This window comes from Prunus dulcis, unplaced genomic scaffold (assembly GCF_902201215.1).
Source record: "Prunus dulcis unplaced genomic scaffold, ALMONDv2, whole genome shotgun sequence".
Lineage (NCBI taxonomy): Eukaryota > Viridiplantae > Streptophyta > Magnoliopsida > Rosales > Rosaceae > Prunus > Prunus dulcis.
In genome coordinates this window covers 126,642-152,361 of record NW_023010009.1, presented here as the reverse complement: position 1 = coordinate 152,361, position 25,720 = coordinate 126,642, and the positions used below count along the sequence as shown (strand labels likewise).

At 37.8% G+C, this 25,720-nt stretch overlaps 3 protein-coding genes across 4 annotated transcripts; 1 reads left to right on the top strand and 2 right to left on the bottom strand.

The window, feature by feature from the left end:
• Window positions 1-1,170: 1,170 nt before the first annotated feature.
• Window positions 1,171-6,437, bottom strand: LOC117612434 (metacaspase-1-like; the record flags this gene model as incomplete). The annotated part of the gene is made up of 3 exons (XM_034341120.1): window positions 5,752-6,437; window positions 1,728-2,061; window positions 1,171-1,300 (listed from the first exon to the last, which is right to left on the bottom strand). Coding segments are annotated over exons 1-3 (912 nt in total), but the record flags the coding sequence as incomplete, so codon positions are not given.
• A 4,515-nt stretch (window positions 6,438-10,952) lies between these two features.
• On the top strand, window positions 10,953-12,096 carry LOC117612433 (chaperonin CPN60-1, mitochondrial-like). The gene is made up of 5 exons (XM_034341119.1): window positions 10,953-10,958; window positions 11,068-11,121; window positions 11,535-11,639; window positions 11,771-11,944; window positions 12,029-12,096. Exons 1-5 carry the CDS (start codon window positions 10,953-10,955, stop codon window positions 12,032-12,034), a joined length of 345 nt encoding a protein of 114 aa, XP_034197010.1. The 3' UTR covers window positions 12,035-12,096.
• A 6,177-nt stretch (window positions 12,097-18,273) lies between these two features.
• Window positions 18,274-23,660, bottom strand: LOC117612436. 2 transcript variants are annotated; one of them, XM_034341122.1, is made up of 4 exons: window positions 22,664-23,660; window positions 21,714-21,852; window positions 20,486-21,631; window positions 18,274-18,815 (listed from the first exon to the last, which is right to left on the bottom strand). In XM_034341122.1, exons 1-4 carry the CDS (start codon window positions 23,491-23,493, stop codon window positions 18,453-18,455), a joined length of 2,478 nt encoding a protein of 825 aa, XP_034197013.1. In that variant the 5' UTR covers window positions 23,494-23,660; the 3' UTR covers window positions 18,274-18,452. The 2 variants fall into 2 exon arrangements, with proteins under 2 accessions (XP_034197013.1, XP_034197014.1); XM_034341123.1 differs by having other exon boundaries at window positions 20,486-21,628.
• Between the last annotated feature and the right edge of the window lie 2,060 nt (window positions 23,661-25,720).

Genomic DNA, 25,720 nt, shown 5'->3' with positions numbered 1-25,720 from the left:
TTAAGCACACAATGATCAAGCACAAAACAGCAAACTTTTAAACAACTCATATTACACCACATATGGTTCTAAACAAAACTCATCCATATCCAATATGCAAGCCCTAAACTTAGTAAACAAAGTTATACAAAAATATGTCGAATTAACAAGCATTATTCTCAAACAAAAAGTATGATATGGTTGGGAGTTTACAAGTTCAAATATTTATACAATACTTGATTTTGTCAAACTCTGTCTTGAGATATTTTATCAATCTAGAAGTTTCTTTCATATATGAAAAACTTCGAACGATAACAAAGGAAATTCTTTCTATGTAAATTATTCTTCGATTCCATCAGACAACCATGCAAATCCTTTGCACAATTGAGTGTAATGTGAAGGGTCACTACCTCGTTGGAAGATAAAGAGAAAAAAATTAAGGAATTTAGCAAGCCACCAACAGTTTGCTTAAGATATTTCAAAATGGTTGCTTCCATCATGGAGTTTTAGCCACAAATTCTTTTCATGGCCACATTTTCTACGTAAAATATAATCAGCGAGTATTTTTTGGTAATGATCCACAGAGAAGAAATCACCATACACAGGTTAATTGTCTTACACTTTAGATATCATCTTCAACAAACAAAATAGATACCAATTAGACTTCTAAGAAGGTTAAATGCAATGCTCATAAAGACTCATACTAAGCCACCAAATACCATTCAATAACTGCTACAAAAACCATAATAAAACCATACTAAAACTAAAAATACAACTGCACTAAAATGCCAACACAACATCACTACATTAGCAATACACTAGCAAAAAAACACAATACGACAGCAATAGCAACAGCAACACAACAGCAAGCATCAGTCCACAAAGAACAAACCCATTCACTGTTTGAAACAAGGAATCATCATACTCAGATCATTTCAGACAAACCCCTAAAACAATTTCGATGAAACCCCTAAACCAATTTCAGAGAAACCCCTAAACCTTCAACCAATTTCGAACAAACCCCTAAACTAATTTCAGCGAAACCCCTAAACCTTCAACCAATTTCGAACAAACCCCTCAGCCAATTTCAGAGAAATGCATAAACCCTAAAACAACTTCAGAGAAACCCTTAAACTGTAAGAAAATGCCGATGAACAGTACCTGTCGCTGGGAGAGGAAGAGAGAAGAGACAGTCGGAGCTGAGTGAGGAGAGACTGAGAGCTGAAGGACCACAGATTCGGAGCAAAGCCACCGGAGAGTGAAGAGAAACAGAGGGCTTTTTCTAGCACCAGATGGAGGAAGATTATTAATCCAAGTCCTCCTGCAAATTAAACTCAACTAATAAAAAACTGTCCTAATTATTTAGGATCAACTACATAAATCCCCCCAATTTTGGGGTTCATTTCAAATTGGTATACTTTGAAGACCCCACAAATGCATACCTAAACCCTATTATCACTTTTTCTGGCCAGTGCTTTTGCTCGGCTTTGTTTGTACTGTTCTCTACCCCTTTGGGGTTTGCTAAATGCTAACTCCTTATACTAATTATATTTAATTTGTGGGGGAGTAACACCTAAATTACTCTAAATTAATCTAATCTACATGAGATTTAAACTTGGGTGCAAAGAAATGGACTCACTGCTCTAACCAACTCGCCTAACCCACATATGCACACATGTATATCATATTCATAAGTATATCTACGCAAATTAATGTATATATTAACTAGTATATCATATAGTACTCACTGTTTTCGGTTGTACACGTTTTCGAGATCGAGAATTGTTCCACTGTGACAAGCATCAACAATAGCATGGAGTTTGACACCCGCCTTGAGTGGCCAAACAATGGTTTTGTTGATATCATTGTCAAGGATCATGCCCTCTTTCAGGAAATCAACGGGGCAAATAGTCTCATCATACCCACCAATCTCATCGTTCTGGAAATCAGGCTGCCGTAAGCCATGCCCTGAGAAGTAGAATACCAAGGAATCTCCCCATTTGCAGCCCTCCACAAGCCATTTCAAAGAATTTTCTATGTTTTTCTTCGTTGGTATCAAATCTTGGGCACCCGGATCATCTTCTGCATCCATTTTGGTAATTTAATTGCACCGAAAACACCATATATATATATATGGTCATGTTCTTCTTAACAAGAAGAAGAGGTTGAGATTTAGGGATTTCAAGAGAATAAGGAAGAGAGAATGTAAGAAAGAGCATAGCTTGTAATTCTGTATTTCTGATTATGTGTGAACGAATAGTAAAAGCTCAGCTTTAGTACAGTGCTTATCTCCTAATATCACGCTAACAAATTAACAAATACAACTAACCCTCACTAACAGACTTAACAAAGAGTGACAGGACCCGACCCAATTTCCACTTTGAAATTCGAGCCAAGTCCTGTGCGTTTCCGACACCTGGCGAATGTCGGGCACAAATGAACTTTTTGCCCTCTTACTTCAATTTCTCTTTAAAATTGCCTTAGACTTCTGCCGAAAATTCGGCAGAGTCTCCCCTGTATTTTGACCAGTCCCAAAATTCCACCTGTAAACAATCTCAAATATTTCCACCCAACTGCCAGAATAGGATAAACCAAAATTTGCCAGATTCAAATTTTCCAATAAACTCGATATCAGAGCAATTTTCTAAAGTTCACGGGTTTTCAGGAAAATTTCTACAACTTTACCTGACTTTGAAGCGTGGAGGTTAAGAGTGGCCCGGTGGTGGATCCTATGCACTTCTACAACCTGGGGGCGAAAAACAAGTTTTAAACTGTGAGTGGACAAAAAGTGAGATTCTTAAAATCCAGCTAAAATATAATTCCCCCATTTTGAAATAACTAGGGATATATATACATCGAAAATTTAACTATATCTCCATATAAAAGATTCTATAAGCATGAATTTGTATACTAATGAAGAAACTTACATAATCGATCTGATATAAAGATATTACTGCCTGGAAGAATCAAAGAACTGGTATACTGAATAAAAATACCAAAAATACACATGTGCAATTACTGAGAGACCAATATAAAATGGCTGAAAATCATCCTTGAATAAAAGAAAGCTCAAAATCCTTTAAAACTTCGTTCGACTGAATTTACTAAAAAAAATGAGTAAACAATATCTGCAGTAAAAGCTTTAAAATCCTTTAAAACTGCCACCTAATTGTACCCCTGTTATATCCGTCAATTCCCTGGCAGGTCTCGGGCGCCACGCAGTCCACCCGAGCCGCAAACTGGCGAAATCAGGGGACTATGATCAACCTGTCCCGCCGGCAGATTCCTCGGTGACACCAAGTCAGCTCGAGTCGCTCTGGCAGGATGCAGGGGACCGTAGTCAGCCTGATCCGCAATCCTGGCAGGTCTCGGGGACACAGAGTCAGCCGAGCCGCAATCCTGGCAGGTCTCGGGACACCAAGTCTGCCGAGCCGCAAATCCTGGCACTCACGGTCCGAGCGTCCCCGAAACTCGTGAGGCAAAGTCAAGTGCACTGACTGAACTATAATCAGACTGGATGTCCGTAGACATCGGTCCGACTCTGGGTAATCACCATAAAGAAAATGGGTACAAGGTGGGTTTAAAATAGATTCCTTTAGAAAATCCGATTAAAACTGAAATCTCAAATTGTGCTGCTGTCTCATCTGATTTCAACCTCAAACTCTGTTTCTATGACTTTTAAATAAGCAGCACATATTTATAAAACTGTTACTGTACTGATCAAGTTCAGAACCGTAATAAAACTTACTCAAGATCAAATAAAGAAACGTATTCAAATAAATTCATTTCTAAAAACTTATTTATATAAAATCAATATAAACTCATTTATAAAATTTATTTATATAAAAGCACATCAATCATTCATGAAATCTGTTTTATGAAAGAAGGTCCACTCACAGATGGTCCGAGCTACTTCGATCCCTCGAAGATCTCTTTTATAATTCTGTCGGGCTCCTGGTGCCTGATTATCCCGAAAGATTAAGTTAGTAAACTGCTGAATAAAAATAATTTCAACTAAACACCCTGCCCCCGACTCCTAGAAATACGCGCACTCGTTTCAGGTTACTCCTATGCCCACCTTAGCATTTTGGACAGTTAAACCGGCTTTAATAGACCCGAACCCTCAATAAGCAGTAAGCTGCCAGTTCGGCCGATCCGGGACCCCGTTGGTCCACGATCTCCGATGGCCGATCTGGGCTCCTCTAAAGGTTCCTTACAGAGAAGGAACCATGTTCTGCGATTTTGGTCCGAAACGGAGGGTCGGATTAGCCAAAATCGCGTTATCGCTGAAAATCCAAACCCTAGCCCCAGGGTTCGCGATTCCGGAGTATCCGGGACTCCGATTCGTGATCCGTCGAAATCCCACGCGCTCGTGACGACACGAGGACCTCAAAACTGGCCAGAGCCGTGCCACCACCCTGGGCCACGCGCCGCCACACGCGCGGGACAGATCGGGTGTCCAAAGCGATTTCGGGTGGCCGAAGAATCTCGGAACCAAGACTCCAAACTCCTGCCCTAGGTAAAACACCCCATTTGGAGTCACTTTTGTTCTTGGACCACCGCCAAAAAGTGACCGGAAACAGTAGTTTCGAAGGGCCGACGTTCGGCCGAATTTTCAAGTTCAAAATCGAACCCCTTAGAGCTAAAATCGATCGAGACCCATATACCCATTAGCTAGAACACGAAAAATAGCTGAGAAACCATACCTTACTCGATCGATTTGGTGGAGAAACGAAGGAGAACTTCGAGCTGGAAGTTTAGGTAGCTTCGAACGAACCTCCGTCGGTTGGAGAAGGTAGGGGACTCGATGGCGGTTCCAACGCCACCGGTCCCGTGGCCATTGGAGCTCGGAGGCGGCGCCAGCACCTTCTGGAAGTCGGTGGCCCGTTTCACGCAGAGTCTGGGTTTATATAGATGCAACTTCGAAATATTTACGGTTATGCCACTGAGACTCTTTTGACCATAACTTTTTCGTTACAACTCCGATTCGGACCCACTCCGTGTCTACGGACTCCTTTCGCCGTGCTCTACGCAATGGCGCAAGCGGAATTCCCAAATTCTTTCTCGATCAAAAAGTCAAATTTTTCCCCATTAATAATGCAAGGGCAAAATTTTTCCCCATTAGTAATGCAAGGTCTTTTTACTAAAAGATATTTTCCTTACTTTTTAGATATTTTCTTTCTTTTTAGATATTTTGTTTTGGGTTCTTACAAAGAGCACGTGAGCTGCACATGATGAACTAGCAATTTCTTAACTAAACGCATGGTTAACAGTTCTTTCGTCAATCTTATATTGTTAGACTGTAAATTCCGACCATACAGTAAAAATCAACTTAATCAATTGTATAGTTTGATACATGGTATGAAAATATAAGCATGTTATTACAAAGACAGACTGACATTAGAAGATCAATTATACTAGAATTCATCATATATACATGCTATGCATATGGAAGGTTACAATAGGAGAGGAAAAGTAGGGAGCAAAAGATAGAGTGAGTGAATAAAGATAGTATCTTCTAAACTTATCAATAAGTTCTCCTTCATTTCTCCCTTAAATCCTCCTACACATTTTCCCCCTACTTGTGACTTTAAAAAAAAAATAAAATAAAAAAGTGTCGCCTAACGGATATTCGTAAGGAATCATTTCTTCTCAAGCCCAATTCAATAACAATTTGTTTTCTTTTCCCATTTTCTTTTCCATTAATTAAGTAGAACCACTTATATAATAAATAAAGATGGATAATAGTTAACTTGGGGCCTAATTAATTACCTGAAAGTATGCGTATGCATTCGGCAGGATAACCAAAGGTGTTAGTCAACAAGTTTTTCATGTTACTCACATCATTAGCAGTGCCCTTGAGCATGTATCTATGCTGATGACTGTATGTCACCCCGCAAAGAAGTGCACGCTTGTTCGATCCTCCACTTGCTGCAGCCGGGGAGGCCGGGATCACGACAGAGGGCCCCGACCTCAACTTCCTTCGACAAGATGTCTCAAAACTGGCCATGGCCACTGCTGATGAATTAACACCCGAACTGTTTGATGAAGCCTTGCTATGAAAAAACCTCTTTACTTTTTTCCTCAGGCCACGCTCACCTCCTTTGTCCTTGTGATCTGCATCTCCACCGCAAGCAATTATATGGCTGCGGATGCAGCTTTCTTGTGTGTCTTGGTGATCATAGGAATCGCTGCATGTGATTGGTGTTGTGGTTTCCATATATGATCACTGATATATACCTAATATGTTGAAGGCTACAACGCCAATTAATGAGGCTTTAAGCAAAATATATATATAAACAAGCTAAACCCTAGCTATGGATGGCCCCAGTTTGGACACAACTATAGCTTGGTTGAAAAGGCTTCATATCATATCTGGGATTATTCTTAGTTATTGTGAACAAGCAATCACAACCGTGGAGACGTTTTGGTTGGCGTTGAGCATCTTAATTCTACCTTATTCCGGGCCTTATGTTGAATGTGTATGAATTGCTACAACATTGACTTTCTAGAGGTACAATTAATAATTAATATGGCAGATTAAAGGCAGTCGGTTGATTAATCTACTTTTTGTTTAATACAAGCAACAATGAGAGTGGAAGATCCGAACACAAAATCTCATATAAAACGCGGCATTTATCATAGACCATATTGTCAATATCAAGCATGCATGTCCACCTCCCATTGGAACTGAAAATACATGTGGATCCAAATTTCTATATGCTTACATGAGAGTGTACTCTCTTTTCTAGCTTGGAAATTAATACGTGAATTGATGAATTCAACAGTTGAAAATCGTTTTGTTTCCTACAAAATCCATAGAATAATTAGGGTTAAAGTCTTAGTATCTGTCCAATCAAACAGCATGCATGTGGTCACTTCTCTTTATTCTGTCATGTTATAAAGAAAGAAGAACTAGATGCCCTTATCTTTTTTCTTTATTCTGATTTTATCGTCTTGAAAACAAAAGCCAAAAATATTAAACATGTTAAAGGGCAAAGGGTCACACAGGGGATTCGGTTTCTTTACACTACGCTCAGGGCGAAAAGCCAATATCTTCTCATAAAATGCACGCACTGAACATATTCGCCCAAAGGTTTTCTTGTTTGTTTAATCTTTTCAGGACAAAGATGACACCACTTGATTGAACTGTTTTGTTTACTTTGTTCTCTTGTGCGGCCAAGAATTTGGACCAATAATTAAGCGGGTTACTGCTTTGCTTAAATGAGAAGATTATACCTTTAAAATAAAATTTAAAAAATTTAAAAAAAATGGATCTCTCAAATAATTTTATTTGAGAAACATCCTTTAGGGTCTCCTACAAACTTTTTTTCAACGATCCAAACCATCTATTTTTTAAGTCTAAAAATTCACAGATCATCCTTGCAAAAAATTAAACAAATTAGAAAATGTTTCGACATCCAATTGTGTCATACAAAATCAATGAACATGGTGCTTCAAGGAAGTACTAAAATTTCAATAACTCAATTGAGTGGTCAAATGATATCAAATAAAAGTGATTTTTTGTAGAGATGATCTTTGAATGAATATCTACAAAATAGGTGGTTTGGATTAGTGAAATACAATGTAAAGTGGGTCCTACAAGGATGTTCCTCAAATAAGTTATTTGAGGGATCCCTCAATGGAAGCTCTTTGTGTGTGTGTGTGTGTATATATATTCAATCCCCTCCTATTGAGGGACACTCTTTACGATCTCCTACCAACGATCCAAACCATCAATTTTTTAAATTCTACATTCATAGACCATCCTTGCAAAAAATTTGACAAATGGGAAACTGTTTCGACATCTAATTGTATCCTACAAAATCAATGAACACAGTACTTCAAGAAAGTACTAAAATTGCAATAATACAATTGAGTAGTCAAATTATATCGGATTCAAGTGATTTTTTGTAGAGATGATCTTTGAATGAATATCTACAAAATAGACTGTTTGGATTAGTGAAATACAATATGGAGTGGGTTCTACAAGGGTGTTCCTTAAATAAGCTTATTTGAGAGATCCTTCAATTGAAGCTTTCTGTGTATGTATATATATATATATATATTTTTTTTTTTCTCCTATGTAGACGCCCAGACGTTATTCCCATGCCAACACCATGTATTTTCTACTACCCCTCCCTATTTTTCTCCTTGTTTACAATGGCGCACGGTGCGGACTTCCGGATATATATACAGTCATCTTCTATTGAGGGTTCCCTCAAATAAGGACACCCATTAGGGTCCCTTACAAATTTTTTTTTTCATCAATCCAAACCATCTATTTTTTAAGTGTACATTCATATATCATCCTTGCAAAAAATTAGGTACAAATCGAAAACCGTTTCTACATCCAATTGTGTTCTACAAAATCAATGAACATGGTGCTTCAAGAAAGTACTAAAATCTCAATAACTCAATTGAGTGGTCAAATGATATTGGATTAAGTGATTTTTTATAGAGATGATCTTTGAATGATTATCTAAAAATTGACGGTTTGGATTAGCAAAATAAAATGCTGAGTGAGACCTTAAGGGTGTCCCTCAATTAAAGTTATTTGAAGGATTCCTCAATGAAAGCTTTTTGTATATATATATATATATTAGTACTTTCTTGAAGCATCGTGTTCATTAATTTTGTAGGAGACAATTGGATGTTGAAATGGTTTCCGATTTTTCTAATTTTTTGCAAGGATGATCTATAAATGTAGACTTAAAAATTAGATGATTAGGATCATTGAAAAAAAAAATTGCAGGGGATCCTAAAAGGTGTCCCTCAATATAAAGGACTGTATATATATATAGAGCTTTAGTTGAGATATCTCTCAAATAAGCTTATTTGAGGGACACCCTTATAGGGCCCACTCCGTATTGTATTTTCACTAATCGAAACCATCTATTTTGTAGATACTCATTCAAAGATCATATCTACAAAAAAATCACTTGAATCTGATATCATTTAACCACTCAGTTGAATTATTGAAATTTTAGTACTTTCTTGAAGTACCATGATCATTGATTTTGTAGGACACAATTGGATATCAAAAACGGTTTCCGATTTTTCTAATTTTTTTGCAAGGATGATTTATGAATGTAGACTTAAAAAAATAGGTGGTTTCAATCGTTGAAAAAAATATTTATAGGGAACCCTAAAGGGTGTCCCTCAAATAAAATCATTTGAGAAATGCCTCAATAAAAGAGGACTATATATATAAACTGTGTATTTTCAAAGTGTCCACTAAAAGATCATCTTTGCAATAAATCAATTAAATCGAAACCATGAAAACATTTTCTTCTTATCAAATAATTATACGAACACAATTGGCTGAAATGATCACTATTCTAATGTGGATTATGTTTTATAAAGATTGTTCTTTAGTGGAGACCAAAAAAATATAGGGAAATAGCTCAAAATACCACCCATTTTATAATTTTTTGTCAAAATACCATCCCTCTCCAAAAATTTTAAAATTGTCACATATAAATACATTTTTATTGTCTACTGGTTGCACCCATATCATATTTTCAGAAATTTTGAACTCTCCACCGACCACAGCTTCTTTTGCTTTGCAGAGTCGTAATCGATAATATTGTCTGCTCCACTGAGATCTTCGTCGCTGCCTACCACACATCCACCGGAAAGGCCCTGGCTTTCACATCGTCTTTCGCTTCTTCTCACTTGGACTCACCGACCCAGCACGCCAACTCGCTCAACAGCTCGCTGGCGTTGCAGAGATCCCTCACTTCTGTAGCTGCCGGCAAGATGAAGAAGGCATTGGGTCTCAAATCGCCGGGTTGGGGCTCCAAGAAGAGTCTTGGGTCCGGTGGGTCCAGGTCGGGACCTGGAAAGCCCAAGCGGGGTATGACGGTGGGTGAGCTAATGAGGATCCAAATGGGGATTTCTGACGCTATGGACTCTGGAGTCAGGAGAGCTCTGCTTAGGATTTCTGCTGCTCAGGTGAGCTCAATTTCTGTGCTTTCTTATTTGTGATCTTGGTTGATCTGGTTTGATGGGTTTGATTTTGTTTGGTGGGTAATGCTTGATTTTTATCATTGTGATAATTGTGATGATGGGATGGATATGGAGCTTAATTTTGCTACTGGTTTGGCCAATTTTGGATTTTGGTTTTTCTTACTTTAAAACAAAAATTGTTTCTTCACTAAGTGTAGTTCAATCTGATAAAACTGACAATGCAAAATGTTTCACAAATGTTTAATTTCATAATGGGTAATTTCAAACTTTTGTGAATGAGGTCTGCATTGGAATTGTAATTAATCAAGCCTTGTGTTTGATATACTCATCACAGGTAGGAAGCTTTTTTTTATTTATTTTAAATTTCGGGTATCCATCCCATTTATGAACTTCCGCCATAAGTAATTAGGTTAATGAATCTAAACTTCATGCCTTTGAATATTCATCCCGTAAAATCTGTGTACTTTTGTTGCAGTGAGTTCTGTAGCATGGTAAGGAAGATTTTTATCTATACAATAGAGGAAATCAAGAGGTTGTCACCCAAGATAAAACTTACACTCAATGAAGAGGTCAAACCAGGAAAGCCAGATTCTGAAGCAGCAATCAACATCGAAGACCAGTCATCCATTGTGGGACCTGCATACTGATCTGCCCCGTTGTCTCTAGCTATATAATGAAAAATTGGAAAAAAAATTGGAAAATGGAACTTGATTGTCACATGAGATTCTGTCTGCTAGGATGATGCTATCTATGACAAAGTACACATGCTGGAAGAATTGGTTGAGTTTCCCTGCATGCTGAGATGGAGGGCGGCAGTGGCCTGTAATGCACATGCAATCTGGAGAGTCACTACTCGTGACAGGGTTTGGGTGTTATGGTTATTGGTTGTCTAGTTTTGCCAAGAGGATCTCATAGTGCTTGCTTGTTTGGGCGAATTGAGTCAGTGGTAGTCCTACTGGAGCAGCTCAAGTCCTCTAATTATATTGATCAACAAGAATACGATGCCTGCAAAATGAAATAAAGGAGCTTTTCTGGTAATGAACTTTACTTTTGGACACACAAATGCGCAATGAACTTTACTGTCTTTGATGACATTTTGTGTTATTTGTTTGATAGGAAGGTGATGCTGCTGTTGCCGTCGCTGAGGAGGTGAAGAAGAACAACCATGTAGTAAGAAAGTTGGAGACAAGAAGAACAACCATGTAGTAAGAAAGTTGGAGAAGTGTCAACAGATTTGCACCCTTGACCAACATTTGGAAGAGCAATTTGGTGGTGGTCGTCTATTGGCTTGTATCTCATCACGACCTGGACAGTGGCTGTGCTGATGGGTATGCGACTTTATTTGCCTATGTTTGTTTCTAGTCAGCAGATTTGTCATAGGCATATTAGTGTAGTTACCTTATTGCAAGGGCTGAAATCTGGATGATATCAGCTTCTTTTTATTGTTGTTTTAAAGTGAGGTATGTATGGGTCTTATGAAATTTTTACAGAAATATATTGGAGGGCAAATAATTTTATTTTAGTTTTTTATTCCCAAATGATACCCAAAACATGTAAGCTTCACACTATGTTAATTTCTGCAGGATGGGAAAACATTGGACAATGAGTTGGAGGTTGTTGAGGGAATGAAGCTAGATAGGGGCTACATATCCCCTTATTTCATCACCAACCAGAACAATCAGAAATGTGTAAGTTTTAGTTTGACTCAGTGATAACTATGTCTTGAAACTGTTAGAGGGCTGCTTGTTAAAGTTAGCAGCACCTCAAGTCCCTTTTTGCTTGATGATGATTATCTTCAAACTTGTGTATGTGCTGATAGGAATTGGAAAATCCTCTAATCATAATCCATGAGAAGAAAATCTCAAGTATTAATGATGTGGTTAAAGTATTGGAGTTGGTTTTGCAGGTTAGCATTTCTCTGGTTAGGTTCACTAGTTTCTTCGTTTTTACTATGAATTGGTTGACAAACTTTTGCTCCTTTTCAGAAGCAAAGGTCTTTGCATTTTGTTATATATTTCAGAACCAAAGTTATAAAAGAAAATGGTTTTCCTCTTTGTTAATTGAGAATCATCTGCAGTTATGATTTCAGATCTGTAGATAACCTGTTGTTGCTGATATTGCTACACGGGAGGAGAACAGAACAAGCTTGGAAAATGTGCAAGAAGGGAGAGCTAACTCATACAACGAAGAACAAATTGATGAAGTTAAGATCAAATTAGTAGAATTTGTGAGCTCTCCATTATTTATAATTATAGGTAGGAAGTATGTATGTAATAGAGCAAAGATTGGTTGACTATGTAATAACAATTGAATTGTCAAGTTTTATGAAAGAAATAATTTTTGCTTCTTGGGATAGTATTGTTAGGGTTCGGTGGCGATTTATTTTCCATGTCTAAATTGTAGTCTGTAATGGATGTGTGTGTATTGTATGTAGATTGACTTAATATTGCTGTCCTATTGCATGTGTATTGTACTAATATTGCCTGTGTATTGTATACATATTGTATGCATATTGCCATCGTATTGCATGTATATTGTAATGCTATTGCTATCGTATTGCCATTATATTGCCCTAATATTGCCTCTCTAGTGTATGTATATTGACTACGGCTCATCAATGGGTTTACGGTTTGGGCCATATTGCATTCAAAAAGAAGACGAGGAGGAGAAAGAAACAACGTGCCTTTCAAAAACAGGCAGTCAACTGCATCATAATTGCATCGTAAGACATTGTAAGAAATTATTTTAAAAAATAATAACAACTAAAAAATAATTTACAAAAAAAGGAAGGTATGAATAAAGAGACAGAGAGCGAATAAGGGGAGAAAGAGGCAGAACGAAGCTAGAGAGAGACAGAGAGAGAGCTGCGCTACAGAAAGAGAGCAAAGAGAGAGAGAGAGAGAGAGAGAGACAGAGAGACAGAGAGCTGCGATAGACAGATACCAAAGAGAGAGAGAGAGATGTGCCAGAGAGAGAGAGAGAGCCGAGTGAGCTAAGAGAGAACAAAATTTCTGAACATGTGAAAAATCAGCAATAAGTGGACAATAATTATATTTTTATAGGTGATATTGTAATACTATTGCTATCGTATTGTGGTTATATTGCTTTAATATTGCCTCTATAGTGTACATGTATTGGCCTAATATTGCTATTATATCGTATGTCAATGGCCATTTGGTCTAATAACAGAGTCTCCACTTCGTTGAAAAGTAATCCTGAATTCAAATCTCATGGACACGACAATTGTTATCCATCCTTATATTAGCATGAATTGATGTTGACCTTTGAAATGATAGTTGGAGTTGCACATCGATTCATATTCAAAAGGAAAGTAATTCTCTCCCTCAATGAATCTTCGTTCAAAAGAAGGCAGCTATCAAATATTGGGTACAAAAATGCAAGGTCCACAGTAAATTAATTGGACACAAACCACATATTACAAAACTAGGATGATTTTTGGCATGCTTGAAAAGACAAGGGCCAAATACAACATAAAAGAAAATCCATTCAAGCTTCACACTAAACATGGCTCAAGCACTCGACCATGGTTTCAATCCAAAACCTACCCAACAAGGGCATACCACGTGTCCATCATAATAGAAGAGTGGCATTTACAAAGCATGAACTGCAATATGTTTCTTTTTCTCCTAAACAAAATTGTTACTAAAATGGAACAAAAGATCCCTAACATAGAGCAATACAAGCAAAGATAGTCAATTGTCATACACACAAAATTAGTCCTCATCCATCCCTGCATGCTGATCTCTCTCACTAGGGCCACCTGCTAGTTTTGCCATTATAATCTGCAAGATAGTCAAAGCACTGTCAACAACCTTTTTTTAATGAAGGTATTAAACATTAAATAGGCTGCAATCAGATGGATTCATCATTTCTCACACATTTTTAGCTAGCCAGAAAACCCCCAGCATATAGATTTTCTATTTACTATCAAGCCTTCTACACTGAAGCCATATTCATTATAAAAGTTCAACATTTCCCAAAAGTAACTTTCAATTTTATTTTATTTTTCCAAGTTAAAAACTAACATTTGCGACCGTTCTTTTGAGTTATAAAGGAGTTTGTGTTCTGAGTACACACGTGCATACATGCATCTGTGCCAAGTTAGGGGAACTTTGAAAAAAAAAAAAGAGAAAAAGACTCCACAAAAAGTATAAAAGTATAAAATTAAATAAATAAATAAAAAGAATAGTCAACTAATTCATAAAGCCTCGACTTTTTATTATTATTATTTTTTAAACTGTATGTAGTTTAGCATTTTTTCTGCTTTGGCCTCAAAGATGCAATCAGGGATTCAAAGATGTAGTTCATACCAAATTTGGTTCGTCAGGTTTAAGTAGAAGACCTGGATCTGAAACTCTTACACTAGGCAGCACTTTACCTTGAGAATGATTTATATTCACTTCGTACCTTGTCAGGGTTGCTTGCCTGCATGCAATATAACCCCAAATATCAAATGTAGTTATAAAGCAGAGATACAAATTATATAAAACAGGTCACTATTGAATGACATCATTCAAGACATCAGCAAAGCCTTACATGTAAAGTTTTCCGCCTTATGTGTGCCCACAGTTAGAACAAGCAAGCCAGGAGCATATGACAAAACTAAACTTATACGTATCAAGTCTAAAAGAACAAATAATGTACATTAAGTAGGACTCTTTTTGCCAAAACAAAGCATGTTGGATCCATATCAGCAAAGCAATAAGAATTGTCCAATTTGGAAATCTCCAACTCAATCACCAATGTCATAAATCAATATTAATAACAATTTCACTAATCAAGCACAATCTTGGATACTGCACTTCTGTTTCCCTGACTGGAACATGAGCAGAAAGCTTCTATTATGATCTACAGTAGCATCGGTGTCCTAGAATTCAATCCACGTTATTTGTTTTGAGCCTAAAAACAGATTATTCTTCATTTTGAAAATGCACAAACTTAACAAGAGTCCGAGACTTCCAATTTACTAGTCACAGAAGACTTCCAATCTCACTCTCCTTCTCCCCTTCCCCCTCTCTCCTCTCGGAGCAAGACCAGAACGTAAAATCCAAACAGCCTATCCCACTCCTCTAGTACCTAAAACTAACCACGTATATCTTAATCCAATTCCAAACCAATCTGAAGGGGAAGCATAAATGATGGCTTCATCTACCAGACTTTATAAAATAAAATAAAATGGGGTTGATTGAAAAGGCAAGCTTCCAACTGTTGCTTTCATTGCACAAGAAGTTCCTTAGAAGTCATGCTCCCACTAAACACTCAAATTAAATAGGGCAAAACAATTTTCCCATGCTATAACATACTCATTGTTTTTAGCTACAAAAGAACTATTCCTTTGTTAATAATAAGAAGCAAAATATTTCAGGCGTAGTTTGGGAGGAACTTAATTGAGCTTATATTGGCCTAACTATCCAACTTTATCTATTTATTTATTCTAGTATCTTAAACGAAAATTACTCAAGCCATTGTTATAGGTTTTGCTCAACCTGCATAATGAACATAATAAAAACCAGGGAGCACAAACTAGCATACAGAGTGAATAAAAATAAAAATTGAGAACAGAACTGTTACCATCCACCAGGATGCCCCACATAAACCACTAAACTGATAAGACCTCCAGGCACCACAATCCTTTTTGCAACTTCCAATGCCTTGTTCAGTGTTGTTTCTGACTCTGATAATTGTTTTGTCTCCCCCAGGAAGATAGCCAAGATTGAAAGTGACAAGCCTAATCACCCACGAAATCAAACCTTTCAGGAAGCAAGTTTTCTACTAAGAAAAATAATGCAGTAACCCGTTCGATAATATTTCCATACAATATGAACATGATATTAAGTATAATAAACATTAGTCGAATATTCAATAACTTTCCTGGTTAATATACAGAACACATTCCGACTTCAATAAAGAGCCAAAAGTTATTGAAGCAAACAATATGAATACCGATAAGTTTATGATTATACAAATCGAACATAAAACAGACGTACAAAAAGCATTTGCATTAATCTTGGCCATTAGAAGAAATTTAATAGCCTTGAGTTTCTTTCTTATTTTAGCTCTGCGCACGTTTCTCATAAATCAAATGCCAATTGCATTAAGATTTTAAACACAGAACCATAAGATAGGAACATCAAGAAACTTGGGTTATAGTGAGTACCTAACAGATGTATCTTTTGGGAAAAAAAAAAAAAATTACTCAAGCAGGTAATTTTTTATTTATTTGCAATTTACCTCAAATGCAGGGCAATGAAATGCTTGCTTTTCATCCTCATTCTGTCAACCAACGTTTTCCCCATTTCATTAATAAGGTCATTAAACTTCAAGGCATGATAATTTGCTCTACACCTAAGTTTTTGTAAATTTGAATCCAATTTATTTGAAAGCCTGTAATCAAACTTTGTGAGCTGAACACCCTACACATTAGAAAGCATAACAAACAACTGTAAATTCTATATATCCCAAAAAGGCAATCATTCAGGCACAGGAAATTTTTCTTCCTCGGTTATATACACTAGCATATGATAATTAACAAATTCTTTACAAAAATGTGGTAGGTTCTCCTAAAAGACACTTACAATATTTTTATTAAGAACAGGCACTAAACGATTCTGTTAGCATTTTGCATTGCCCTTCCTTGGGACACGCATGCTATATGGACTCATTGGTTTTCCTCCCTTTGTTGGAAGCTGTTTAATGATTTCAACATCTTTTGATAGAGATTATATAAACCAGTCTACATCAAAGATTTCATCAAAGTTGCTGCACCAAATACCCGAATAAGAATATTAATCCACATACAGTTTTGCTTACATGGACCTTCACAGTAGTTTTGTATCTGTGATATGGTGAAAATGACCTGGAATCCTTCCAAAATAATTTCTGGCCCAGCTTGAGAACAAGAAGAGTAGCATTCAAGATATAAGCTACAACAAGAGCATCAGTTATCTGTAACAGAATCAAGAAAGAAGCACACGATGCTGAATCAGCAGAAAAAACATGCATGATTACAAACCAGTCTTATCACTCATGGAATGAAAAAGTTACAAAGTCCTATCAACAAGTCCTATACAGGATCTACTTATAATCAGATGCCTAAACGAAATAACAAATCAAAATTAGACTAATAAAGAAGCCATTTGGAATCTGAATGCATAACCACAATGTACTTTAAGCCTTAAATGAAGATATTAGAAAGATAAGTTAGGCCTCAAATGGAAGAAAACTAAGATGGGCGTCTACTGGATTAATATGCATCTATAGCTCAATCAAGAAACTCACCCCTCTTCTTTGCTGGTTTAAGCCTCCACTAATAGCAGTCAACAAATATGTTTTCACATCAGCAGCTGCAACATTTAGGGCATTGGTTTTGTAAATCAAAAGCCTCAGATAAATTAACCAAAATCATAACAGAATCGATTCAATTACGACGTCATTACTGCAACCATGGAGAAAAAAAGCATAAATAAAGTTGATTACTTTACGTGCAAAGTTATCGGCGGCACGCTACCATGGAAGAAATCCGATTTCCTTGTACATCTGTCTCTTTACACTGTTTCTTCAATCTATCAAACTGGGGAACCAGCACTGGTGGAGATGGAAGAAGAAGGAGGAGGAGGAGGGAGGAGGGAGGAGGAAGGAGATGGTCTGGAGTTTAAGTACGGCACCATGAGAATGAGCTGTGATACGCCGTCGTTTCGGAGTGATGAATGAAGGTGACCGAGTGTGCCTGTTGTTGCCAGATGGGTGAGGGTTAGATGAACAAACCATGATCCCCTTGTGTTAAGAGTCAAAAGGTATCACATTGTTCGGGCCACTTCGCAATGTGGCTACAGGGTTCGAATTATCCAAATTTGAGATCCACATTTACATAGGAAGACCTCGTGAGGCCAATTCACACTAGAAACTTAGGGCCCGTTTGATAACGTTTTCGAAGAATGTTTTTTTAGAATATTTTCAGAGAATGAAAACAAAAAAACGAATTTTTCATTTGTAGGAAATGAAAATGCATATGGTAGATTAATTAAAAAACATCTTCAGAAAACAAAAACAATAAAAACGTGTCTAGTAGTACAATTTGAAATAATAATATGTGAGTTATTTTTATGAAAACAACTTTTTTCTGTTTTCTACAAGTACACATGAACTTGTTTTTATTTTATGAAAACATTCTTAGTGTTTTCTGTTTTTGGACCACCAAACGTGCTTTTGCCTGATTTTTGTTCTCTAAAAATGAAAACCACCCCTTAAAACGTTACCGAATGGGGCCTTAGCAACTTCAATACCAGCCAAACCAGAAAAGGGTTAAAGTAAAAGATGATTTGATACTTATGGTTGAGAACTAAAAAAGGACTGGGTAACATTCTAAAATAGCAAGGTTACATGCGGAAATAAAATTAACGGACGTCCATGACAATAATCACAATGGAATGATAGGACGCCACTGTTTAGAGTGGATTGGAATTCACAGGCACATCGTTATCCTATACATTGAGTGGCCCAGAGATCTTTGCCTTGCAGGCTGGACACATGAAACCGACGGAATCTGCTTGTATTTCAGAATCAGCAGCCTCATGGTTGAACTCTACTCCACACCATACACATGTAAGCTGATGGCTTGCAGCCATGCTTAGCATGACTTCTTCTTGTTCAAACTGAACAGAGGAGCCAAATGCCCTTTCCATCTCTGCATTATTTGTCAAATCCATCGGTACCTCCTGCATTGTAAGAGATTCTTGCCCACGTGCAAAACCATACTTCAGAGGTTCTATTTCATCCAGCCTCAGCTCCTCAAACCCTGTTTCATGGTTATGTCTCTGGCCAACACTGCTAACATGCTGCTCCCCCTGCCAATCAAAACAGTGAACAAAATCAAATTTCAAAAGTAAATATCACAGAATAAAGGAACATAGGCATGGCAAAGAAGAGTCCCTGCCAACAAACTAAGAGCCCGTTTAATAACCATTTCAATATTAGTTTTAGTTTTCATTTTTTATGCTAGATTATAGAGGAAAATGACAGTGAGAATGAGAGTGAGGATAAAATTGAGAGAGAGGATGAGAGGGGAGGATGGGAGGGATAAGTAACAAAAGTGAAAACAAAACTTAAAAGTGAGAACAATTTCAAATAGATTTCAGTTTTTAGTTTTAGTTTTCACTTTTGTTACTCCTCCCTCCCATCATTCCCTCTCATCTTCCCAATCAATCCCATCTTCACTCTCATTGTCACTTCCATTCTCCCTCTTTTTCATCTAACACTCTAGCACAAAAAATGAAAACTAAAAACTAAATTTGAAATGGTTATCAGGCCCTAATATATCACTATTTTAGCGTGCATGATAATTGATTTACAGTTAAAACATATAATTAGTTAGGGGTCTAAACCATGTAACCAAACCCGGCACATCACATTCCGATCAACAACTTGGAGATAGGGCTGAGTGGCTTTTTTTTCAGGCATCATCTCTTCAAACTCTCAAAATCAGAATCTCTTTAGTTTATCATCATGATCAAGACTTTGTTCATCTATCTACTTCACCACATTTAGATGACTAAAGAGTTTCTGATTTGGCTAAAACCTATTGCAACGCTAGTCCTTGAAACTGAAAACCAAATTATTTGGATCATGAGACCGTCTGGTAGGTCCCACATTGTAGTCCTTTTCTTAAAATAATGACATCTCCATTAGAGAATTATTATTATAAGGGCAAGTTTGGCATTGCTGTGCTGTGAAAATAATCACTGTCAGATTTGCTGTGAGAGAAATCAGCTGTGAGAGAAAGCAGTTTGGCGTTTGGTAAAATTTTTGTTAAAAGTGTTGTTGGTATTGATTTTATGCATAATCAGAAAATGATTGCTACATAATCATTAAACACAGCGCCTTTTCGAAACTGATTCCTGTATAATCAGAAAATGAAAGCACCTCATTAGCTGCTTTCTTTTATAGCTTTCTCTCACAGCAATTTTTAACAATAAGTGATTTTCTCACAGTTTACCAAACGGGTTGAGCTTCTCAAAATTTTTTAAAAATCACTTATTACCACAAATAAGCAATGTCAAACGGGCACTAAGTGTCTGTGTGTTGAGCATATAGCATCCATTTCCTTTTTTCTACTGTTCATATTAATGCAATACTAGAAGTAACAATAATCAATCAAACATTTTGATAAGCGAAACAGACAAAATAAAATTAAAAACCATACGAAAGCCACTAGACTAAATAGTCTCACAGCCAACATACCAACAACTTAGAAACAAATTCAAGCAAAAAGCAAAAATAGAAAAGAAAAGCATACCAACAGAATGATAAAATTATAGACTCATATAATTGCTACATTTTGGACAGATCAGCATAATCTTCAAATCCAGGAAAGAGAACATGATATATTCTTCAAATATAAATTCTTTAGCAAATTTTTAAGTCTTAGTTTTGAAGAAAAAGTTTTAAACACGACTAAGGTGTATTCAATGTATTGGGAAACCACAAAAAGACAAAATATGGCAGCAATTGTTGATACCTTATCCAATATTGCATTAGATGTGGGAAAACAGACCAATGGTTGCACCAGAGACATTGAGGAGTCAGAAATCCCACTTTGGATTTCATTTTCTTCATTAGCTTGGCGTACAGGCTCTATCAAAGTATCATCAGCTGGTCCATGATCATTGCTGCTACCAAACTCAACTGCAGGTTCACTATTTTTGTTATTACTGAGTTCAACGGCATTGGGATGCTCTAATGTACTTGTGAAATTCAAATTTTCATTGCCTACAACTTCAGAAATAATTTTGTCATTCGAAGAAGCATGTATCAGGCACTGAGAAGCTCCATCCTGGTTGGTACTAGACTTCTCTAACTCATCAGATGTGAAGACCAAACCATCTTTCTCCAAAGAACTTTCAGATGGTTTGCCATTTTTCTCTATAGAAGTTGTATTCATACCAGAATCCATCTTAATATCTACAACTTCCATAGGATCGTCAGCTTCCTCCATACTTCCATCAGTTATTGTATGCTCACTGTCATGTTGATCGGAAGCAGTCCTACCAATCATGCTACCTTCCAGGTCCGGTTCACTGAGGGGGGAGTCTATGTTCATTTCTTGATGAGAATTGGCAGGAGGACCACATTTTGATTCATTATTAGGTCCAGCAGTTGAGGTTTCTAGGATAGAGTTTTGGGCAATTTCAATTAAAGCATCCATCTTAGAAATCCTTGAAGGAAAACCTTCCCCGCTTGGAGACTCTATTCTCTTTTGAACAGTCGTTGGACCTGGGGATTCTTCCACCCTCCTCACATAATTACGAACATGGATCCCTACATGACCATTGTAGCGACGCCTTTCCAGAAATACCTTATGGCAGAACTGGCATTCATATTTCCCATCTTTAATTATCACACCATCACCAACAGTAGAACCAAGTCTATACCTCCTTGTAGTCCTCTGGTGAAAGGACAACAGATGCTGCAAATATGAATCCTTCTCACCAAAAGTCATACTGCATTTGTGACATTCAAAAAGGTCATGTATCTGAACCTCTGCAAGATTCTCCATTCCTGATAAGCTAACTTCCTTCTCACGCTCATTAGATATAGTAGACAGGACTAGAGCAGAGCTGGAATTCACATATTGCCTTCGGCCTCCATCCTTATCAGAATGCTGCTGCACCCCAAACAAAGCTTATTAAAGAAGATTTATAAACCAAGGTACAATAGACCAAACAACTGAACAAATATAAACTTACGTTTTCAGTAGTCAATATGCACTCTTCCTGAAGGTTCTCACCCCCATGACCATCTGGCTGTCGCACATTATTGAAACCAAAGAAGGAGTGGAGAAATGAAGAAACTTCCTTGCAGGACAGAAATTGTTGTCCAGTAGGGCTGGAAAGTATCAAGTAACTTGTAACTATGAGAGAGAGAGAGAGCTCAAAAATACAGGATATGAAGTAGAAGAAATGCTGAAAAGCAAATATAAATAACCACCCGTTAACTAGTTATGCATGTTCTTCAGATATACTACCCACATTTCTGCTTTCTCTAGTTCTGCCACATCTCCTTTGAATGGATTGTCATGCTACATAGTTATACTAAATTATTGGTAAATCAATATCCATCGAATTAAAAAAATTTAGCCTTTAGCAAACTATTCAGAATTAATGCTTCGTTGAACATCTTTCAATGTCATTGCCAAGTTCTACAACCAACCAAGAAAATGCAGATGCTAGCTCGAAGTGACCATATCCCAAACATATCGCAGAAACTCTCTTTATAGCCCCAAGAATTCTTTAGTAAGTGACAGTGATAATGGGTACATAATTCTAATTTGATCATCATTACTCGAGGATGATCTGCTAAGATAACCTATGTAACCAAAGAAGAGAAGCATTCTCAAGTGACAACGAGCCAAAAAAAAATAAGCATACCAACTAAAAGCTCTAAACCCAAGAGCTCCTACAAGCAAATGCATACAAAGTTCTAACAATCAAGACTCCCATGATCAACAGAGGACAAGAAATTTTCAAACAAACAGAGCATAAAAAAATAGCCATAGCAAAGTCAATGCTTATGCTAACCAAAAGAATATGTATGTGTATTCAAACAAGAACTATGTAGACCTCAATGGTTGCAAAGCAATGGACATTTTTGCATACTCTAGTATAAGTGACTGAAGAAGAAAAAAAGCAAGTAAAACCTTATGAATCGGCGGCAGTATATCCAAGCACGTCCTTCCTTCCTCTTAAGCCCCAACAAGAGCTTCCAACCGACCGGCAACGCATCCCCGAACTCATTTGCATCGACAATCTTTCTCTTCTTCCTCCTACTTCCCCACTGCCCACCCAATTCCCTCATAAACCCCAACAACTGCTCCTCAGTCTCCAAACCCACAGTCCTCCTCCTCAACTCCTCCCCAAAAGGGTCTTCCACATTCGCCAAACCCGAAACGTCCACCGCAGCGCCGTTCTTGTTCACCATCTCCATACCCACATAGCCCTCACCCTCCATGCTCAAGACTTTCACTTTCGGCTTCCTCCCCCGCTTTCTTTTCTTCACACCCTCGTCCTCTCTCCCCTCAAAACCCACAATTCCGCTCCTCAACTCGTGATTCGGGCCCAGCAGCATGGGAAACGACGCCGTATGGGCGGCCTCGAAGTCGATTTGGTCAAATTTGGGGTCCTGGGAAATGAAGTTCTTGAGGTGGGCGATGATGGCGTGGTTCTCGTTGCGCTCGGGGTCGTCGGGCGGGACAGGGGAGAGCTTGGGGGTGGCGTGGAGGCCGGCGACGCGGCGACGGTGGCCAGTGGAGGCATCGGACTGCGAGCGGCGAGGGCGGGAATAGGTCTGGCGGCGGGAGCCAGCGCTCTCGTTGAAGACAGATCGGTCGATTTTGGGGACGACGAGGTCTTGGGCCCCGAAGAGGTTGAAGGCAGAGGAGGAGGAGGAGGAGCAGAGGGAGAGGGCGTGGAGCTCGGATTGAGAGAGTGTGGTGATGTCTATGTGGATTAAGGAGTCCACCGTCGCCATTTTTGCGGCGGTTGCTGGTGGAAAGTTGGGAGTATCTACAGTGGGGGGAGAGAGAGAGAGAGGTTGAGGAAAATGGTAGGGAGTGAGAGAGTGGGTTGGTGTGGGGAGGATCTGTTGTTAAAGCCCTTCGCCCAGGAAACCCCTTTCCTACGAGGGCATCATCAATGAAAGAAATTTTTGTATGTTCCGGCTTGGTATTACACATAAGACATGTAGAAATATTATTTGATACACAAAAATGACTCCTTTAACGAAAGTAAAAAGGTATAAATTTGTTGATTCACTACGTAAAAACATCATATTTTTGGGTGGTTTTAAATTGATATCCGAAGACTACAAACTCATATACTAAAAATATACACGTAAGTATATTAGGTAGTCGGACCGTTAATATGTGTTTTAAATGATAACTGATGAGTGCTAAATGTAGAATCCACTTTTATGTGCTTCACGTGGACTAAAAAATTATTAAATAATTTATTAATTTAATATAATAGTCTCGCTCATTTAAGGTTCTAAAATGAAATAATGATGCACAAGTTTATGAAAAACACACACACGTAAGTATTTACTTAGTTATGGGGGAAAAAAAAAAACTATATTTGTTAGTCATACTGTTAATATGTGTGTTAAATGATAACTGTTGAAATGGTAGGTAGAATCCACTTTTATATACTCTATGTGAACTAAAAATTTATTAAAAAATTTAGGGTAAACTACATATTAGTACCCAAACTTTAGGGGTCGTTATAAGCAAGTATACAACCATCTAAAATTTTCAAGCACATACCTGAACTCTTGGAAAACCTACAAATTGGCCAGTCGTTACCCAGTCCATCATTGGAGTCGTTAAGTGATGATGTGGTGTATCCGAAGTGGCTTTTTTTTTTTTGCTTGTGTGTTCAACTCGTGTTGGGTGAATGTTTTAAAAAGATGATGGGGATAATTTCTAGGTTTCTAGCCCACTTGTGGGACATGTGTTGAAATTTGGTGTACCCTCAACCTTAATCCCCAAATGTGGCTTGAAATTCCTAATCACCTAATTCCCTTTCACTCAGCTTTTGAAGCAGAAACATTTCGAACTGAAAAAAGCCCTAGAATAATGTTGAGTGCAGGAGAATCTTGCTGAATTTAGGGTTATCGTGTCGGCCATGGCATGGGTTTGTCAACCTCAAGGAGAAGTCGAGCCAAATTATGGTAAGTTTTGAAATGGGGGTAGCTTGTTACCTTTTAGGGATTAGGGTTTCTTTTTAGGTTTATTAGTTAAAATGCCCCTTGAAATTTGGGTCAAATATCACTTTGCACTCTAAAACTGAAAGTGACCCATGAACCCCATTTGACCGTGGTTTCGCGTTTCACTTTGCCCCATGTTGTCAACTCCGTTGCTAACCCCGTCAAAATTGTTGAGGTGGCATGGGTAATTTCATCTTTTTGTCCCATATGGCATAAAAACATTATAAATAATTAAAAATTCTCTTAAATAATTAAAATTTAAACATTAAAAATTATTTTTAAAAAAATTAACCAACAACCTCGTCCCCCACCCATACCAGCCATCTCCACCTAGCCCTCACTTTGATGTCACCGCCACCTCTCCCACCTTCTTGCACCCCCATCGCGACCTCAGCCTACCTACCAAATCAACCCACTCAAACAATCCCCATCTCCCATCTCTCTCAGCCCACAAACCCACCCTATCCCCATAGATGCTCCTCTCGGACAAACCCCACCACCACACAACCATCTACCTCCACCTAATCACCTCCAACACATTCGTTCATCAACCCCAAAACACCCACCCCAAACCACACAACTCCAAAAAGCCAACCTGCACCCCGCTAGCTCCAACACATCCGGCCTTAGCCAACCACCCCGATTGATCCCCCACCCCAAATTGCAACCGCTAACTGATACCCTACCCCATATTACACAATCCCAACTATCCTTTACCCATCTTCCCCAAATATGACTTTCAAATGAAGAAGAAGAAGAAGGAAAAAAAGAGAGAGAAGAAGACCCAAAAGAAGAAGAAGCAGAAAAGAAAAGAAAAGAAAAAGTAGAAAGTCGGCTGATGGAGAAGGAAGAGTATAGCATTTTTTAAATTCTTCTAAGAATATAATGAATATCATCATTTTACAAAGACTACTCAAAAATACAACTTGCTCCAGTGGTAAAGATCATTTATTAGGTATTGGAGGTTAGGGGTTCGAATCCCCTTAAACCATAG

Bases quoted from the DNA above. Each gene is read 5' to 3' on its own strand.
- LOC117612436 (XM_034341122.1), bottom strand. From the start codon at position 23,493: ATGGCGACGGTGGACTCCTTAATCCACATAGACATCACCACACTCTCT. The intron at 21,632-21,713 runs GTAAGTTTATAT...TTTGGGGTGCAG, and splicing joins GCATATTGACTACTGAAAAC to CAGCATTCTGATAAGGATGG. The intron at 18,816-20,485 runs GTATCAACAATT...TTTGATTGGCAG, and splicing joins CTAATGCAATATTGGATAAG to GGGGAGCAGCATGTTAGCAG.
- LOC117612433 (XM_034341119.1), top strand. The intron at 11,122-11,534 runs GTAAGAAAGTTG...TAATTTCTGCAG, and splicing joins TGAAGAAGAACAACCATGTA to GATGGGAAAACATTGGACAA. The intron at 11,640-11,770 runs GTAAGTTTTAGT...ATGTGCTGATAG, and splicing joins ACCAGAACAATCAGAAATGT to GAATTGGAAAATCCTCTAAT.